At 48.1% G+C, this 19,816-nt stretch overlaps 1 protein-coding gene across 1 annotated transcript; it reads left to right on the forward strand.

Annotated features, from left to right (window-relative positions):
* Window positions 1–5,417: 5,417 nt before the first annotated feature.
* On the forward strand, window positions 5,418–18,502 carry LOC103767715 (UAP56-interacting factor-like). Its single transcript, XM_029959184.1, has 10 exons — window positions 5,418–5,469; window positions 7,389–7,813; window positions 9,903–10,047; window positions 13,674–13,816; window positions 15,118–15,242; window positions 16,080–16,161; window positions 16,585–16,628; window positions 16,710–16,784; window positions 17,444–17,555; window positions 18,316–18,502. The coding sequence occupies exons 1-10, from the start codon at window positions 5,418–5,420 to the stop codon at window positions 18,409–18,411; spliced, it is 1,299 nt and encodes a 432-aa protein (XP_029815044.1). The 3' UTR covers window positions 18,412–18,502.
* The last annotated feature ends 1,314 nt before the right edge of the window (window positions 18,503–19,816 follow it).

The raw sequence follows: 19,816 nt of genomic DNA on the forward strand, positions 1-19,816 counted from the left end.
CCCGGCGCCGGTGGGAGTGTGTCCCTGCCCGGCTGTGCCCGCTCCCTGAGGCACCCCTCAGGTTTGGGGTCGGGTCTGCGGCACCGCAGATCCTCATCCAAAGGTCACCTGCGCCAGGTGCATCACAGCATCCATCGCTTCTGCCCTGAAAACCTGTAAGGACAGCGCCGGCCAGGGACTGCGGATCCCCGCTGGTGGCAGGGAAAATACATCCAGGAGTCGTCCATGGCAGAACAAAGGGAATGGGAGTGCGGGGGTCACCCTGAAATGGGTTAGAGAACACTCGCAAAAGCCTCAGAGACGCGAATGCTTGTGACTCAGAATGTGAAAGGGAAGTGGTGAGGCATAAATCAGAAGCTGGTTGCAATGTCCGGGGCCCAGTTATGGGAGTTAAATGCTACCCAACTGCTGGAACACCATATGGATGGATAATTGCCTTTGTTACCATGTAATCTGTACGTGTTAGGTCTACATACTTATCTGTGAAAAATTACTCTCGAAGCATGATTAGGAAATGCTACAGAAAGGCTCATAGACCCACTTTCTAATGGAATTGTTGTGGATTTGATAAGCAGAATCTGCCTTTATGCTTTGATCCTCCTGAAGGTCCTGAATTCTTAAATTGTTTTGGGGGTTTGGTTTTTTGCATGCATACATCATGCCTAATTTGGGGATCTAAGGGAAATTCTGTCTATAAGCAGCATGGAAGAGATTGCCCTTCAGTCAGCAACATGTCACTGAGAGACAGCTGAGCCATTATCAGTTGAAAGAGGAACAGCCCTGAAATACTGTGTTGGGTGATCTCTGGCTGAAATTCAGTAGAACTAAATGAGCCAGGATCAGTAAGAAGGTACTAAAGAGTGAAGGGTTCAATCCTTCGATGCAGTGTTGGATGGACTTTGGGATCACCATGTCCCAGCAAACAGATTCCCCTTCCAACAACAAGGCCTATGTGCAAAATGCACTTGTGGTGGGGAAAGGGCTCCCATTGTCACCTGCAAATACTGTGGCTTTCTGCTTCCTCTAACCTTGGCTACTTGTAGGGGCTGTGGGATTCAAGCTTACAGATGACCATCTACCAATCAGTCTGCCTGGGCCAGAGCTCCTGCTCTTGCCCTGAAAAAGCTGATTGTTCCTTGGGTTCACAGCAAGAAAATCAGACAAACCTCTATAAACACTGCTGAGTGCTGCCCTCGGTTGAGATTCCAGCCAGAGAGGGTGGAGGGTGAATAAACCCAGACTGGTGTCGGGCCAAGTGTGTAGGATGATTTTGCCTGCAGACGTGGAGCAGGAGGTACAGTGCCTCTGCAGCTGGCAGGAGTGAGGCAGAGCAGCAGCCAGGACCAGCTCCAGCATCTAAATTCTACTAAATGTTAGAACTAGTTGCTCTGAGTTTCCAAAGCAGGTGTCTTGGCACGGGGCCAGCTCAGAGCTGCAGATTTGCTGTCCTCCCTCTCAGCCACATCACTCAGCCGCTTGCTGTTCAGAGCCCAAGTTAGACAGAGAAAGGGGCTCAGCTCTCTCTGGATGAAATAGGCCTGACAAATTGTCAGAAGAAGACTCAAAACACCATTTTGTCACGCCGGAGTTCTCACGTACGAGGGGGCCTTTTTATCCTTAACCAAATGCTCGCTGTGCCTGCAGGTGCTCCTACTGAGGAGCAAACCCAGCTCGCTCACTTTGCTCAGACACATGCTCACATCTTCAAAGGCACTGGAGTGTCCCCTACAACAGGCTGGGAGCAATGTCTGAGGCTTTTCTTAACCAAAAATCCCCAATTTGCAAACTGTCTCGAGCAAATTGCTGCTCACTGGGGCAAAAGCTTGAAAACTGATTGCACGTTCCTGTGGTGGAGCAGATTTACCTGTGGGGGTCATTTATCACCTCCAATAGCTGCAGAATCAGAACAGATGTCTGGAGCACTAAAATCTAATTACTTTTATTTATGCTGGATTTCACAGCCTTTCAACAGTTCTTTCTCCCCATGTCCCCCCTTCTTTGTAATTCCACAAGTAAAACCAGAGTCACTAGTCTAGGGCCAGAAGGCTTCCCAAAACAACCTTCCTGACATAATAAACAGTAAGGTAGAGCTGTGTCATCCCTCAGTTTCTCCTATAAAACAGAGATGGTTGCATTTTCTTATTTGTTTTGGCAGTTAAGGTGCATACAAGAAGAGGTGGAAATGCTCAGATGTTGTCATGAGACTACACAAGACAAAGATATTTTCTTGGTCCCATGCCAGGCAGAGCTGATGTTTCAGGAGTTTGAAGATTTCTGCAAATCCCACGCTTCCATGAAGAGCTTCAAGTCTGAAAGTCTTTGTGGTTACCCATATCTGTTCCAGACGAGATAAAAAGTCATAAAGATATGACACCAGCCGGCTTTTACAGCTCATGTTAATGCCTAGAGGAATGAGATCTAGATCAGGCTTTGATCTATCTAACTTCCCACATGGAGTGCAAGATGTGGTTGCTCACAAGTCTTGCAAGGACAGTTGACCCAAGCCATGCTCAGAGCAAGTGTGAGTGAGAGCTGCGTGCCCATCCTGCTGCTCTGCCTGTGCTGCTCCCACAGCTCTTGTCAGCCCTGCTCAGCATCATTGCTCACAGCTCCAAACGTCCCCAGAGCACTGCCTTCTGGAGAGAGCCACACAAGGCCAATCTGTACTGGCAGTGTCAGTGTAATATTCATTGTGACAGGAGGGAAAGCGAGAGTGGAGTCCCTGCTCTCTCCCCGTTTCCTTTGACACCCTGCAGTGTGTGCTGCAGGCTGTGTCCCAGGCCAGGGCAGGGCACAAGGGAAGGACAGCAGCACACAGTGACACAGCTGAGGTCCTGCCCAGGGTGTTGTGCAGTGTGATGCTCCCTCGACACCCCTGCAGTGCCTGCAGGCCTCTGCCAGGCAACAGGAGCTCTGGGCACCTGAGGCCAAGCAACAGGGATTGTCAAAAGCACAGAGACCCCTGAAGCTTTCGGTGTTCCTGAGTTAAGTACTCAAGCTGAACACACAGCCAGTCTTTTTCAATCTAGATTGCCATTTGCTTTGAGAAATTAAATCCTCCTGAGATGTCAGCACTGACCTTTTTTTGCATCCTCCGGAGATTTTCTTGCTTTTAGCAATTAAACTCCAGAGCTTTCCTGCTGTTCTTGCTATGCTTCTTTATGAGTAGCCTCAGTCCTCTCCGTGGGTGAGGCACTGAGATAACACAGTTACTGTTACTTCAACACTCCCATGATCCTGGTGCCACCTCCTTAATGCCTCTTCAATTCCTTTACACTTACTTTGCATTTCAGTGCATGCTCTATTCCTCATGGATACAGCTTTTTTTTCTTCAAGACCTGCAAGTGTCCACAGCTTCCCACAGGCAGTTAACATAATCTCCAAATACCCGGATTCAAGATTCATACTAAAGTGGCATCATTTGGCTCACTTTGAAAGCAAAGCAAGCAAACTATACATATAATCCTAATTAGGTTAAAAGGCAAATGACCCTCTGTCCATGCTAAAGGGCAGTCATTTATCTGAAATTTTAAAGAGCTAGAAATAGCTCAAAATACTCCAGCTTCTGATGCTTGAATAGAAAAGAAGCAAGCAGAATTCTCTTTAGCTGCTTTGGAGAGCAATATCTGTTCTTAACAGTCTGTTTGTACAGACCACAACAAGAGATGAGATCCATTAATGGGAAGATTCCTGGTACCTTTCCCACTGGAAGCATCTATTCACTGTATAGCTAGCAATGCTTCCCTGAGCACCAGAAAATACAGTTCTGAAGGCAGGGGGGAGGGCAGCACCTCCCCTCAAGCATATCATTTCAAGCACCACCTATGCCAACTACATGCACTGGAAATACCTCCTTGTGGTGCTGCAGAGGCCTTTGTCCTTTACTGGATCATTCTGGTCTGATTTCAGACAGGATTTGTCCATTTATTCCATTTTGAATAACTTGTTTGCTGTGCAGTACCATACTTGCCTTACTTGTTTTTTTGTGAGATTAGAAATGTAGCCCTTTCAATGAAAGTTTAATATTGAGAGAGCCCTAAAAGCAGCATAAACTGGAACTACTCCATGACAGCAAGCAGCATGTGGTGTATCTGTGGATCTTCATTTACCGGTTATATTTACAGATTGCACTGAAGCTACCAACTCCCTGTCATCCTGTGCACATGGTTTTTTATGGGATGACTTTGGGGACTTTCTGCACAGTCCAGAGGTACAGTTTATGGGTATCATAAGAGTAGTTTCCCATGAGATTGCAATTTTAATACACATACAGAGAGACAGAGGGGGAGAAAAAGCCAACACCACTTTAAATACCTTGCAGTTTTACTGTAGGCAGGCTGCATGTGCTAAATGTGTAAGAAGCCAAGCATGGAATTTGTCATTATCTGTGGTTGAGCAGTTGTTTTCCCTGAGCAGAGCTTGAGGACGTGTGCACCTCAGCCACTTTATACCATCCAGTCAGAACTTCTGCATAAAAACTGAATTATCATTCTGGGAATTGGTAAAATAAATACTTTTCTTCAGAAAACCTGAAGAAGAGCTTTGTTCTCTTCCATCTTCTCGAGAAGATGATTTTCAAGTGGTGACATATGGTTCTAAGGCCACGTTCAGCATCTAACAATAAAACCCAAGTTCTTTTTAGTGGTGGTTCACCAGTTTTGGAGCAAGCTATCCAAGCTGTACTGCTACCAGTGTGCCTTGTGAAGAGCTGATGGTCCTGTGGTTCTCACGAACGAAAAGGCCTAAACACCCCCCTTGTGGGCAAAATCCAGAGTGTCACAGAAGCGATCACAGTTTGGGCCCGTTAAAATAAATGCTTGTTTATGCTTTGAGCAAGTCTGGGAGAGGCTGGAGAGCTTCCATACCCTCAGATACAGATGTGTACATGCAGATGCTAATCTTCCACTGATACATATTCCTACAGCCACCCAGCCTTATTTTCCAAGAAAAAGCATTTATTAGCAATCAAGTCATGGGTGCATTTCCCTGAAAGAGAATGGTCATATATTTTGCAATTTTGCATTGAATAACTGTGATATGAGGTACCCCTGGGAACAACAGACAAAGTGGCCAGTGGTTAATTTTTAGATCATGGTGTAAGATTTATCGCAACCACAAATCATCACAAGTTATTTAACATGTCGAAGATTAACTAAATCTATTGAGAGGCTAAGAAAACATTTCAGATGATACAAGTGTTGGATTGCTGACAGGTGTTCCCTTCTCCCACTGAGTTCTATTTTTATTTAGTTTCAGCTAAAAGCCTTCTAGGGTTCCTTAGGGTTTCATTATGTGACGAGAAGAGCATCTGATAAATTGAAAGGCCCAGTGACCCTAATTAACACTTGCTCTTTGTGAACAACTTGGTTATGCCTGTGCCTAACAAGGGGAAGGAATACCTGGCACCTTTGGCAGAGATGCCCCAGTGTTCTCTGAAGGCTCAGCTTGAGGCTTGTTGCCACAGTATCAGTGAGTCAACACAAACCAGTTCTACAGGAAAGTGCAATTTTCTTTACTTTTCTCATTGTTCTTTTACTAATCCTACCTTTCCACTGTGCAAGTCACATTCCTGACATTCCTTTCTTAGGATGCAGGGCCAAGTCTGTCTGCCAGACACCTGCAGTTCTTTCCAGTGGAGGGGGATTATGCTTTAGAGGAGGTTCTGGCTCTTCAGGCCTTTTCACCAGCTCCAGCACGTGTCACCTACACTGTTAACGTGAGAAATTGCTCAGAACTGAGATAATGGCAGTGCTTGGACATACTAAGCAAATGGGACATTTGCCAAGATGTTAAGAGTCAGACTGGCAGTTGAGAGATAACAGAATACATATCAGCTCATACTTTCCAGATGCAGAAATATGGCTTGGAAAGGTTTTATCACTGCTTTCAATGCTATGCACTTGAAGGAAAGCAGCTAATGAAACCTCTCACCTGGTGAAGCAGAATTTGTTGCAAAAGCTGTATTGTAGTTCTGTGAAAAAAATGTGCTTTGAAAATACCTAATATTTTAGAAGTTGGCATTTCTAAACTCTGCCTTTTCCCTTCTTTGATCTCAAATGTTTGTTTCACTAAATGTGATCAAATAGAAACGCTGTTGGAAATCTCTGAGCCGTTGCTTTCAGGTTTTCCGAAGATACAAGCGTGCAGGATTTTGCAGAAAACCACGAAACCTTTCACTGTCCCACAGCACGACCAACTCCAGCTGCTGCCCCCCGAGGAAACCTGGGTCATTCAGTGCAGGGCTGAGCTGTACTCAGAGAAGACTCCAGACCCCTCCTGCAGTCCTTCCCTCCTAGCTCCTGGCAGCTGTTGCTTCACAGCTCAGGACACTGCCCAGAGCCTTCCTCCTACACCCTCCTTAGTAAGTGCTAGAAAACGACACCACTATCAACCTCCTCTCACAGTCTGTTGCTAAAGGCTGGGTTTACATGGATACTTCCAGCCCTTTCCCAGCAGCCACAACTTCCCTGGCTGCTCTGGCTAAATTGCTCAGAAATTTTAAGGATGCTCTTTGGAGGAAAGCTCTCGGACTAGGGGGGATTAGAGCCAGGGCTCCCCAGAGAGTACAGCACCCCCAGCACACCTTGCATACACAGAACATTGCAAAATTGATTGCAGGATCATGACCCTGGATTCTGACATTTCACATTAAACTGCTTTAATGATCATTCTGCAGTGTCACTGCAAAAGACAGCAAAGGTTATTTGTTGCTCTCTCAACACTGTTCTGTTCTTTCATGAAAGAACACTTCCCTAAACCAACACTTTCAGGAGCACTTGATCGTGCTAAGAGCTGTACACATACCAGGAGGTTCTCTGCCCTGATTGATCTGCGTGTAGAAATTTTTCTCCTATTTGAAGTGCAAGCTGGGAAAAAGAAACTGTCTTGAAAACTTTAAACATCAGGCCATGGTTCAAGATTTATTTGGCCCCTATTACGTATGTAGTGTGGGAGATTATTTCAGAGCATTTACCACATGGAAACTTCAGAAAAAAGCGTGCTCTTCACTTGATTGGCAGCAGCCCTTTGGAAGAGCAGGGATTGTTTCCCCCGTCTCTTTTTTCTTTTTCATCTGGCTTTAAAAGTAGAGGTAGATGGTTTAGCTCACAGTTTGTATTCAAACTGCAGAATAGCCCTGGTGCCACAACCAACGTGACGCAGAGACTGAAAGATCCCCTGAAGAATCTGACTTTCGTGGAAGACCAATTCCGAACGGGTGCTTCCTCCTCGAGGCGCTCACAAACACAGAGAACATACTTCACGCACGAATAGGAGCCAAGAGTATCTTTGTTTGCAGAGAGTCGCCTTGTTTTTCTTATCTTCAGAATGAGGCGAGGTCATTCCGTCGTTCACATCCCTCAGAAATAACTGCTTAAATAACGTTTAAGATACATCTGCTCTTGCATACACCCCAGAGGGGAAGGGTTCGGGGGCAGAAAGGGAAAAGAGGAAAGGAGAAAAGCCCGGCGGCTGGAAAACGGTGCTTAATAGAGGGGGGGTGCGGCGGGGGCGCGGGGCAGAAGCCAGGAGGGCTGAGCAGCGAGCCGCGAGGAGGCGGAGGGAGGAGGGCGGGCGGCAGGCCGGCCGAGCAGCGCGGGCGAGGGAGGCGGCGGGGGACACGGGGGCGGGGGCCGAGTGGGCGGTGCGGGGCCGAGGAGCCGGCGGGCCGCTTCGGGGCCGCGGGCGGCACATTCCGGGCAGGCGCAGTGCGCGGGCGAAAGCTCAGGCGCTCCGAGCCCATGGAGGGCGGGGCCGCTCCCCCGCCGCGGCCCCCGCGGGGCCGCAGCCGGGGGCGAGGATCGACATGTCCCTGGTAGGTGCGGGGGGCGCGGGGGCCCTGCCCGGGCCGGGCTGGGGAGCTCGGGGGATGGGGGCTCCGTGCGGGGACACGGCGGGTGGTTGTGCGGGATGGGCGGGCGGGCAGAGGCCTGTTCGCTGCCCGCGTCCCCCTGCCCGGATGGCCCTGGCGGGACGGAGAAGGTGTGTGCGGGATCCCCGGAACCCCTCTCCGGACTGTGCTGGGGGGGACGGAGCGGGCCGGGAGGGGCTCCCGCAGAGCAGCCCCCGGTGGCAGGAGGAGAGGAGCCATGTCCTCGCCGTGCCGCTATTTATAGCTGCTCGCTCCGATGCTCGCCATTCCTTTGGCACCGGGAATGTGAACTGTGCATAAACAACCGCCCTGTCATGAACTCCCGAGGCCTGGATTCTGACGCATGGACGAGAGATCTTGGTGGATTATCGTGTTGGCGTTCTCTGCTGTGGGAGGAAAGTCCACCAGCACCTTTTGCTGTTGGGTCAGCTTCCTAACTGAAACCTTGTGTCATTTCTTCCCAGCAACGAGCCATTTGTCAGGAACAGCAGAACATTTTCCACTGCAAACTCAAACTGATCCCTTGGCTGATGCACCCGTGTTTTAATGGTTCTGTGAAGAGTTATAGCAACAGTGGTTCCCTCATTTTTGGTTTATTTTTCTCCCATGGTATTGCACACCCTTTTTCTTTTTGCTAATAATTTTTTTTTTAACAAAAAATTTTGTGATGGTCCCTTTGCTTTTGCTCCCCCTTAGTGCTTCCCTTGGTCAGACCTCCTGTGGTCCAAATCCATATTCCTTCCAGAATACAGCTTACTCAGGGTAGAAGAGAGAATTGAAAGGCAAGAGTCCTGATGAAGAACTTTTTCTGACAGGTGCTTTTTCCATGCTTTCAGATACATTTGGCCTTACTGGAGTTAGCAGTCCCAAAAAACTACAGGAGTTGCTCTAAAGCTGCCCTGATAGATCTAATTCTGCCTCGAGGTTTAGGTGTACCATAAATTGCCTCTCAGGACCCCTTCCAGCCTTTCATAGTAGTCCATTACATCGCTCTGTTAACTCCATCATATTCGTGGCCACAAAAGGCAGGGTAAGAACTCATACCTAAACAAAAAAAAGGTGACAGACCAGGCACCTGAGCTTTCAGCTCCTCTTGGCTCCCAGCAAGCTCTTCCTCATGCTGTGACAGCCCACCCTTGGGTGCCTGGGGTCACCTCCCTGCACAGTGTGCTGGGATGCTGTTGATGTGCTTCAGATCAGCCTGTGCCCCAAATCACACATGTCCTGAAGGCACACTTAGCTGAGACCATTAGTGCATTCATCCTAAAAGCATGGCCTGGCCTCTCCCAGCCTGCTCTCTTCCTGGCAGACTTGAGAGAGAAATCACAAAAGCAGTCACACAGCCTATTCTTACTTCTGCTTTCATTCCTTTTCCTTGGGCTTTGTATCCATTTGGACACAGAGTTTCTTGATAGAAAATGACAAGGGACAAGTGCTGGGGGTGTGATGGTTCGTGGTAAGCACCCACTGAAAGCTAATGGCACTTCTGTCCTTCCACTCCACTGATACATTAAGGAGCTGGAATAGCCACTCTGGGCCTGTTTTTGGACACTTCATTCCTTGCTAATTTGTTAAAACATTCAGCTTGGAGCTTCACAGATGTGACTTTATTACTTGCTAAGTATTTTCTGGAAGGTTTGAGGTTAAAAGAAGAAATTGTTGGAAAGTAGGAGTTAATGAAGAGGTGATGTTCCACTTTTGCCTTGCCTTTTCATCAGAACAGCTTGAATTAAGAAGAACCCCTTGCTTTCAGACCACCTCACTGAGAGCTCTGTCCTGCCTGTGGTGGGGATGTGCTGCATGGTAGCACATTTTTAAATCATTTGCTATACTCTAATCTCCAGCCTGCAAAGGCTGAGTAAATTGATCCTATACTTTCTAAGCTAAGCTTAATCTTTTATTGTCTGGCCGGTGCAGCTCACAGAGCAGCGAGCTCCGTTTTTAGCACGGACAATTGCAAGCACCAAAAGAGGGAATCCCTGTTTGTAGAAAGTGCAGGTTCTATGGAATTCTCCTCTGTCATTTCATTCTAGATGACATCATCAAGCGCCACAGGAAAGAGCAAACAGATTCCAGCACCTCGGGCGACAGCAGGAGCCAGCAGGTCAAGAACAGGAGTTCAGCCTTCGGGTACGGGCGGCCCCGTTACGGTGCCTGGAAGCAGAGGAATTTGCAAGGTAGATGGGCACTTGAGATGGCAGAGCCCTGCCAGGCTGAAAAACGCACTTTTGTGACAAAATACAGCTCTTAAATCCTTCTGTCTAATTTTTGTGCACGTATAAGATGTGCTCGGGCTCTGATTAGCTTTTCTGTCTGCAACAATGGAATATCAGGGCCCTTTCAGAGCATAATTCATCCATTTCTCTCCCTTCCACTCTCTCGTGAATTGCTAATTTAAAGTGACTTAATATCTATTCTCTATTCCCCCTGGCTTTGCATATTTTAATTATGCCTCTTCCTAATCCTCATTTTCCCAGAGCAGACTTAAATTACCCAAATTACCCCTTCAGTAACTGTATTTGATAGCTCAGTTATTGGAGCTAAATTGTCACTTTTGCCAAGCATGGTGAGTTTTTTTTATAATACTGAGTGATCACACACTTTGTTTTGTTCCACTAGTTTTTACCTACAAACCCAGAGTGATCTGCTGCATGAAATGCCATCTCTTATCAATTTTTTTAATTACTGCTAAATCCCTTCCTTGAAGATTTTAATGACATTTTGCAGCAATGTCTTTGAAATCTTATATTGGAGTGCCAATGGCACATCAGGACAGTGGGATTTCTGGGAGAAATCCTGCTTGTCTCTGATCTTCCTCCCACCCTCACGTTTTTGGTTTCCCTCACATATTGCCTTACCAAGGATTGTTCCAGTTCAAAACAGAATGATGATAATTGCCCTTTGCAAATTGATTTTTTCTGTCAAACACAGACTTTGATATTCTTCCCCACTCAAGTGACTCCTGCATCCAGAATCAAATAAATCAAACAAATTTTTTTTTCCTTATTTATTAGATGGGAGAACTTCTGTTCCTTTATAGAATTATTTCTGCTAGTTTTAGTGTTTCATGGGTTTTCACTGAGTCTGAATTCAACCCTGCCAAGAGCAGAGACCCACCATGCTGTGTGGTGCTGATGTCACTAGCAATTTGGGGAAACTTGGCACGACTGGGAATTCAGCCCATAATTCTTCAGGGGCTCAGTTCACTTCAGTCCCTGCTGAAATGCAGTCCCTCCTGGGCTGAGATGAGATAACCATTATCAAAATGACAATCAGAGGAGCCCAGCACTGTAATGACAGGAGGGAGAAGAGTATTATGCTGATTAAACCAGCAAGCAAAGTGCTGTTATACCTCCTGGAATATGGATTAAACCATCTCCCCAGTGGGGAAAAGATGATTTTTAATGACAGGAAATTTGAATTTCAAATCTCCTTGGAAAAAGAGTCAGCCATCCATAGGGACTTCTCCCCAGACTGGACTGGCTGAGCAGAGGTGCCTCTTGGCCAACCCAGGTGTGTTCAGCACCAAGCTCTGAGTGTGCACCCAGTCATGGGGGTTGGGAGGGGGTTCTTCCCCAGCTGCTGATGCTGTGAGGTTTTATTCAAATGTTCTTTCATTATTAAATACTTACCAACCTTTTTGCAGAGATGGAGCCTCCTGTGTGTCACACTTCGGGACACACATGGCAGACTGAGGCCTTGATCCCCAGCTGGTGTACACGGGGTTCCCCTCAGAGGCTGATGGCTCTGTCATGAGTTATTTATGTTGGCTGAGGGGTGCCTGAATGCACTGCTGAGCAGAGGCTCTCTAATAGGAACAGAGTGACATGGGCACGATTTTCTAGTCAGGGCTGCCTTCTGCAGCAGTCCCTCCCATTGCCCTGATGGAATACCCAGGAAAGGCAGCTGAGCTCAGTCTCTGGCTGTGGAGGATATGCCCTCTGCAGGGTGCAGGAGAGCTGTGTTGCAAGGGTTGGTGACCTGCAGGAGAGCAGTCTGGCAAATAGGCAAGAGAGAGGGGCAAGCCCAGGGTGGTGGTTGAAGAAAACAGGGCAAAAACAAACTGGGGGGAAAGAAGCAGGAAGAAACATCAAAGGACAGTTAAACACAACAAGTCCACATCTGGTCAAAAAGAAACAGTTTGCCAAAATTCAGTGTTTGTCAAGAGAGGAACATTTACAGACCTGCACTTCTTCTGCAGAGGAAATAACTACTGGCCCCACGGAGCTTGTGAACCTCATAGCATTTGTGTGTGTTCTTAAAGCATCTCCAGCCACAGAGCACAAAGCACCCCAACATGCTGTTTGGGAGCTGCTTCCCGTGGGCATGCCCTGATGCCCTTCTGTTCTAGAGCCTGTGCAGCTCAGGTCATCTTTACCTGTGTTCCAGTGTAAGCAGCTCAGGCTGGTACCTGCCGGTGTTACACCCTGGGGCTGGGGCCTTCATTCCTTCATTCCAAGGGTGGTGGCCCTTGGCAGCACTGCCTCAGGACACTTCATTTCTAATTGCTCCAAGTCAGTATAAACTGCTGTGATGTAGCAATGGGTGGTGTAAGATCAATACCTGCAGCCAACTGCTCTGTGGTCTGTACCAGTGAGGTTCTGCTCTATGGTCCAGGATTTGAGTGTGCTCTCGCTGCCCTCTGCCCTGCACAGCTTTGTGCCTGATTTATTCACCCCTGAGTACGTGTGCATGTCTCACCAGTGTAGTGACTGCTGGGGGGAAAGAGCTAAAAACGGAAGGTTTGCAAACCAAGCTCCCTGCCTTGGTACAGAGAAGATCAAAACACAGCATGGTGGTAAACTCTGCATGCACAAAACCCTGGATGAACTGTGTGAGCCTGTGATGATCTAATATTGGGCCAAACTTAACTCTGCTCACGTGCCTCTGCCCAGGTGTTGCTTCAGGAACCTACTGATCCCACTGGTTAGTGAGGTAATGGAAATAAATTCCCTCTCTGCATTTTAGCTGTGATGTTTGGGGTTGTTCTGGCTGCCCCCCTGCATCAGCTCACACAGCAACTCAGAAACTTTCTATTTCGTTATGAGTACAGAAATTCATCCTGTGGAGTGATTAGGCTTGAAAGCACTGTGCCTTGGTCTGACAGAATGCTTTCTTCTCACTCACCAAAATGCTTCAGCACACTTCAAAATCACCAGCAGGATTAAGGGGAAAGGTTGAATGAAGATGGGCAGTGGGTGTGTATGGATTGTACCACTACGTAAAACAGCAGCAGCAGGTGTCCTCTGCAGTAGGTGCAGCAAGGATATGTCAAGCTAAAAGAAAATAAATATATATATGCATAAAAATCACGGTTCAGTCTTCACTTACCAGGTGCTATAGTGTGGGCACTCAGAGCTATTCCAGGCTGCTGTGGGGTTGGCTCCCGGATGCTTGAGTCACTTGTGTATCTGTATCAAAAGGCCTTTTCTGTTTCGTAGTTAATTCACAGCAAAGTGAGCTCTGACAACAGATTGACAGGTCTCCTGATGTGGGTGTTCCTGCCTTTATGAAGAATCAAAGTTGTGGAAAGCTTTTCTCTTCTCTTGTCTTCTCTGTTCTTTCACATCAAATAATGTGTATGTCAGTCCTACACAGAATAAGAATGTTAGTGAGACATTGGAAAGATTAATTCTTTAATACTTTTTGGAATGAATTAATGTGATTCTTGCACCACTATTTGTATAAATACCCCTGTGTCGTGTTAAGTTAACCTTGTAATCCATTTGCAAAACTGTTATCATAAATCAAATTTTGAAAGACACTAAAATAAGAGGGTTTTTGTTTGTTTGTTTTTTTGTAGGACCTAACCGTTTCAGAAGAGGGTTTGGACAGCAACAATACAATAGGAGACAATTCAGGAATACTTTGCCTGGTCGCAAGAGAAGAGCAGCTGCTGCCTTCAATGGAGTGAGCCCTTTAAATCGCCAGGCATCAGCTCAGGAGGTAGGGGAATAAGGAGGGGACAGCTTTTCCCAAATGTCATGTAGAAATGTGCTTGATTTTATGAACCTGGATCACCCCAAAGAACAATTTACATAAAAAGGTACAGGCACCATCTTTTAGATGCCTGTGCACAGCATTTGTATGCATAGATGAGTGCAGACAGACATGCATATGGAACAGGAATAGCAATCTTCCAGTTGGTTTTATAAGCTTCTGACTTGGCATAATTTTACTGATCAGTTCCCCTGGGTTTTGCAAAAAAAAGGTTTTTCTTTGAAAGTGTCCTTAAAAGATTTAAAAATATTTCCCTAAAAATGAATTCCACGGGATCTCGTCTTACTGTTATTGTTTAAAGGAGGTGTATTAAGATCCGTTATTTTTTCTCCACCCAGAGCATTTTCCAAGCTCCTGTGAAGTAAAAGGAAAGACTGTTGGTCACCTGTCAGGTGACTTTGGTTCAGAGACACACTTTCCATTAGCAAGTGGGCAATCCTCACAAGACACAATGATTCCTGTGGCAGATAGGCCTCCTGAGAGGCAATTGGTTTCTTCTGCACTGTTGGAAGTCCACTCCGTTAGCAGGTCATGGGTGCTCAGGAAGCTTTTCAAAAAACCCAAGTGCTGAACATGACAGCACATTTAGTGACTGTGTCCTGGGGGTATAAATGAGAGAGCCCTAACTAAGCAGGCATGTGTGAGGAGTGTGGTTATTCCTGAAAGTAAAGACCAGGATGACTCAGATATTGAGCATGGCTGGGTATTTACAGAAAGTAATAAGCAGTTGCTAGGAGGCATAATTCTACAGTAGCTTCCACTTTGCAGAAATAAACCAAGGGGGAAGAATATGGAATCACAACTGAGCAGATAGTAAGAGTGATGGTGGTTGTTCCAGAGAAATAAATGGGCAGTCTAGGGCAGTCTGTGTTGGAAGTGCAGGAGGACAGACACTGCTGAGGGGTCTTCTGATGTGCCTCATGCTTCAGGGCTTGGCCTAAACAAGAAAGAGGTGATGACCAAAAGGAAACCTGAGCACGGCTCTAATGCTCAGCTCTGTGAGATTTGCTCTCCATGGACTGATTTTTTTGGTGTTTTTTTTTTTTAATTTCTGCGCCATTAGAAGGAAACACTCTTCCTGGGACTTTCATGCCCAGGAACAAGGCACACAGACTGAGTGTGCTGAGTCAGGCAGCAGCAGTCTGTGGAGAGAGGACAGTTGGGGACTGTCACTTGCCCTCACTCCCTGTTCATGTAGTGAAACTGTGGCACGGGTGGCAACTGCTGAGCTCTCACCAATCTTTCAGGGCAACAAGAACAGCAATGCTTTTGCCAAAAGCAGCAGCAGGCAGCAGAAGGACCAGGCACAGCCATCTCCAGGCCCCAAGAGATTCAGAGCAGATGCTGCCAGCACCCAGACCCCAGGGAAAAGGTAAAAATCTTTGGTAACACTGGGTTTGTTTCCTTTTTAGCAATTCCCCCTGCAGCTCATAGGGTTCTGCTCTTGCTGTGTGTGTGAGCTGGGAGTGGCTACAGCCATGTGCTTGTGCAGCATGAGAAAAATACCCCTGGAAAGCACCTGGAAAGAAAACAGTAAAAAAAGTTAACAGTTCATAGCTAATAATGCAGATATCAGATCTGTCATTTCATTCTAGGAAGCACGGAAAATGAGACCTTAGTATTTTTATTGAACTTTTCCTCTATCACTTTGGGGAACACTTTTGAAGGGTGAAATAGCTTTTATTTTCATAAAGGTAGGAAATACAGATTCCAGTCATAAGGGATAGGCAGAGAGAGGACGTCTGTCCCAGTGAAGGGCTGCAGGAGCAGACTGCCCAGGAGCTGCAAGGAAGGTGGGCACTGCCTTGGTGCCTGTCTCATCAGGATCCTTGTATTCTCCAAGCTGGAAAGGAAGCTCCTTGCAATCCTGTCTTTCTCTGCTCTGAGCAGAGTAGGAACTGAAGGACATCCAGAGGTTCCTTCTGACCTGATTTTTTTCTACTATTTTCTTCCATGTTTTTTTATTTTATTTTTAATGGGCAGAGTTCAGAACACACAAGCTGTTGTCTCATTTGAGCAGAAAATCAAGTTCCTCTGAAATCCTTCGCTGGCAGAAAAGCCCGTTGGGCTGAACTGGGTAACACACAGCCTGACTTGCTTCTTATGCTGCTTTTTAAGACCAGCTTGGGTTAGGTATTTTGGCATTAAACTTTAGGAGAGGCCTGGCATCATCTTCACCTCTGTCCTTTTGTCTCTGCTTTACCATCAGGCCTTTCCGGCTAAACAGGGGACCAGCGTTCCAGCAGAAGCGGGCGCAGCAGTGGTTCTCCAAAGCCCGCTTCCAGAGAGGGGTCAGTATCCAGACATTTCTTCTGCAGCCTGCTGGGAGTGACAAACCTTCAGTTCTACCAGCCCAGCTGTATCTTTGCTTCCAAAAGTAAAGAGAGATGGATCGCTTAAATTGCATGTATTGCTAGGAAAGTATTTGCAGGACAGGCGATTTTTAACGCAGATTAATATTCTGGCAGCTGGAAAGTAAAATCCTGGGAGGGTGATAAAAAAGAAACCTTGTGGTTTATAGAGCAACACAAACAGGGCAAAGTAAAGCCACCCTGTACAGATCACTGTGACAGCAGGAAACCCCAAATTAGCAAGTTTCTTGACAACTTGCAAGGAAGGAGCTCTTCAGATACAGCAAATGAAATCCTGGAAAAGAAGTCATTGTTTCTGAGAGCTAATTCTCTAAGTAATTTTTTTAAAAATATATTTCACAGCAGATGGATGCTCAAGGAGAAGGGAAACCGCCAAGGATGAGAAGGTAATTGGTGAACAAAGGCACAATGCAAACGCGACGTGCTCTTTCAGGGTTGAAGCTGGATAAATCTCCCTGTCTCGGCAGGTGGCAAGTGAAACCCAGCCCGGGAGCAATTCTGACGGTTTCTGTGGTTAATCCCCAGGCGGGCCAGAGCAGCGGGTAAGTAAATGAGGTGATTTGTTAGGGTGGGAGCCCTACAAAAGCCATTGCAAATTCCCCTTAGGTTTATTGCAGCTTCACTTCTATAACGAGTGTATAATGGTTCAAACCCAAAATGGTTAGCAAATGATGTCTGGTTCCCTTCCTGGCATATCTGAAGGAGATAAAGATCTCCTGTATTTACCTGTAATTACACGGTAATCTGTAATTACCACGCCTCTCCTTTGTTATGCAGAGTGAGGAGAAATGGAAGCACTGGAGCACATGGGAGGTGTCAGGCTGGCTGTGCTCCTTGTGGGGTGTCAGGGAAATGCTGTGTTAAAGGAGCACAGAAGCTGGAAGGGAACAGATTCAGGGCTGAGCTGGTGCAGCTGCAGGACCCAGCACCCAGCTGGGGGCAGAGAGAAGGGTGGGTGAATGCACTGTCCTGAGCACAGAGAGCGCCCCACGATAGCCTGGATGTGACACGGTCCCCAGTGCTGGAGCTCTGCCTGCACAGCAGCTCTCCTGGCAGCCTTTTGACTCTGCCAGGGGTCAGACATGCCGTGGGACCATGTATGGGGCATGCAGGTGTCTCCTTCACTCCGTGCTGGTTTGCAGAGCAGAGGGAGCGAGCTGCCTTCACTTCCTGAGTGACTGCGGATCTGTGCTTTCCCCAGGCCTGGATCCAAGCGCCCGTTCCTGCGAAGCCAGAGACCCCCAGCACGGGTGACCAAGCCCCAGCCCAAGGGGGTGATGCTGAGATTCAACTTCCGTGCCATGGCCAACCAGGTAGAGGATTGTCGACGGCACAGGCGGCACCTGGCGCCCTGCAGCAGCCCTGCCACTAAGCTGTTAACACCACGCTCAGGTTTCTGGGGCTGCCAGCTGGGTTTGTCTAACATGGCCCAGGAGGAGAGTCCTGTAGCCATGTTGGCCAGGTTGTTGGCAAAACTGAAGGCACTTGAGAAGACTGTTGAGCAACTACAGACTCAGCCCAATTTTTCCCATTCTGTTGGCCTGTCTTGCAAGGCCTGTCCGTGTGCTTGCTCAGAGCGGGGAGATCCTGCTGGTGGGTGATCCTGGCCAGGGGGGACTGTTTCAGTGTCGGTGCTCCCCATTCCTCAGAGACACGTGGCACTTCTGGGCTTTGCTCGCTCTTTGCTTTGGTGACCTTCTCGGTGCCCCATTTCACACTGAAGTATGGTCCAAGAGCCCTGGGGCAGCTGAGAAATCCTGCTCCACCTTCTTCATTGCCGGCGTTTCTTGTCTGGACAGTTTGGTTTTCCCTGATGCCCTGTGCTCCAATGCCATCTGCTTGCTCCTGTTCTGGCCGAGGACGCCCGGTGTCTTGGGGCTGGGAGCTGCTTGGAGGTTTTCCAGCTGCACACAGTCTGTTGAGCTCCTTGTCTCTGTGTGCTGCGTGGTTTAATTGACTAACCAGCTGTGAAACACCATCCTGACTGATGGGCTCTAATCAATACCCCGCTACAAGTTGGGCTGTGCTTTGCCACCAGACGTGGGACTGACTCGCTCTCCCTTTCCCCTGCAGACCAGCCTGACGCTGGATGAGAGGTTCTCTGGTCTGAGGAATAAGAGGCGCTTTACAGCAGCCAGGAGCGCCGGACGGACGGTCACCATGCCCTAGGACAGCGTGCTCGCCACAGGGACTGCCCCCAACAGTCCAGGCCCTGGCAGGGGCTCAATAAAAGTTGCTAGATTCCCTTTGAGATAGCTGATTTGGCAATGTGCTGTCTCCTTCCTTACACCCACAGTGAATGAGCGATGGAGGGCAGGGACAAGGCAGGATGAGAGTTGGGGCCGGAGCACAGGGCAGGTGGGACACGAGTGGGGTGATGGAGGTGTATGAGCAGAGATGGATTTGCTGGGAGAGCTCTGCTGGGGAGCCATAGAGCTGGCACCATCCCTGTCCTCCTGCCAGGGCACCCTGTGCTGACCAGGGTGACTCGTGCAATTGGGAGGGGGTGCCAGTTCCAGGCCATAGCCATGGAGCCTTCCCTGTGTTGTCCCATGGGTGGGACAGGGTTGAGGATGCTGTGCCTGCCCACATGGGAGACAGGGAGCAGAGCATGTGTGGATCTGAGGGATGTGGCCCAGCAGTGGCACCAGTGGGGATGCTCCAGCTGCCTGCAATCCCCAGCATCCACCCAACTGCCCAGTTTGTTGTGCTTGCAGGCATCCCTGCCCAGTGTTTGCAGTGTAAGACCCTCCACCCTGAAAACATCTCGCTTCACCCTGACAGTCAGGCCTGAGCACCTTGCATTTCTCTGTGGGTTGCTGTGCTGCTCTGACTGCTGCTGCTGGCCCAGTTGTGGGGACGGGGTGAGGTGTGCCGTGCCTGCTGCTGGAGTGACTGTCCTCAGTACAGAGCACAGACAGACTGCCCCAGCCTACATTAGGTTTTCCAGCGCTGCAGTCATTCTGCATTAGGGTTTTTGTAGTTGCAGCTCCACCCATGCTCAAAGCACTGGCATAATCAAACGAGCAGCAGCACTCTGATGAACTCTGAGATGTTAATGAACTGGGTTTAGACACTTGTTAACAGAGCCCTGCACCAACCCTGAGTAACTGATCCATTCTCCACCCACTGCTGGAACCCAGCACTGAAAGCTCTGGACACAGCCTGCTACTGGGCTCTAAGCTGTACTTGTGAAAGGAAATATTTGATAGACTGCATTATATTTTACACCGAGCATCTTTAACAAGAGACTGGACTTGGCATTGGTTTTACAGGAATGTGTGAAATGTTGTTAGTTGACAAAGCAGTGATGTACGAGTCCAGTGCACTGAATAAAAACTAACTTGTCAAATGTCACCTCCAGTTATTTCCCTTCCTTCAACAGGCTTTTGGTGCAAGTTCAGCCTTTCAAGAGTGACACTGCAGGGCACAGTATGTGCAGCTGCATGGGTTAGTGCTTTGGGGGAAGCCGTGGTCCCCATCAGTGCCCACAAACAGGCACTGCCACCAGTGGGGCACTGGCCTGGCCATGCAGGCACTTTGCTGCTTGCAAAGCTGGCTCCAAAGCACTGTC

The sequence above is a fragment of the Manacus vitellinus genome, unplaced genomic scaffold (genome assembly GCF_001715985.3).
Source record: "Manacus vitellinus isolate BGI_N305 unplaced genomic scaffold, ASM171598v3 scaffold_19_pilon, whole genome shotgun sequence".
NCBI lineage: Eukaryota > Metazoa > Chordata > Aves > Passeriformes > Pipridae > Manacus > Manacus vitellinus.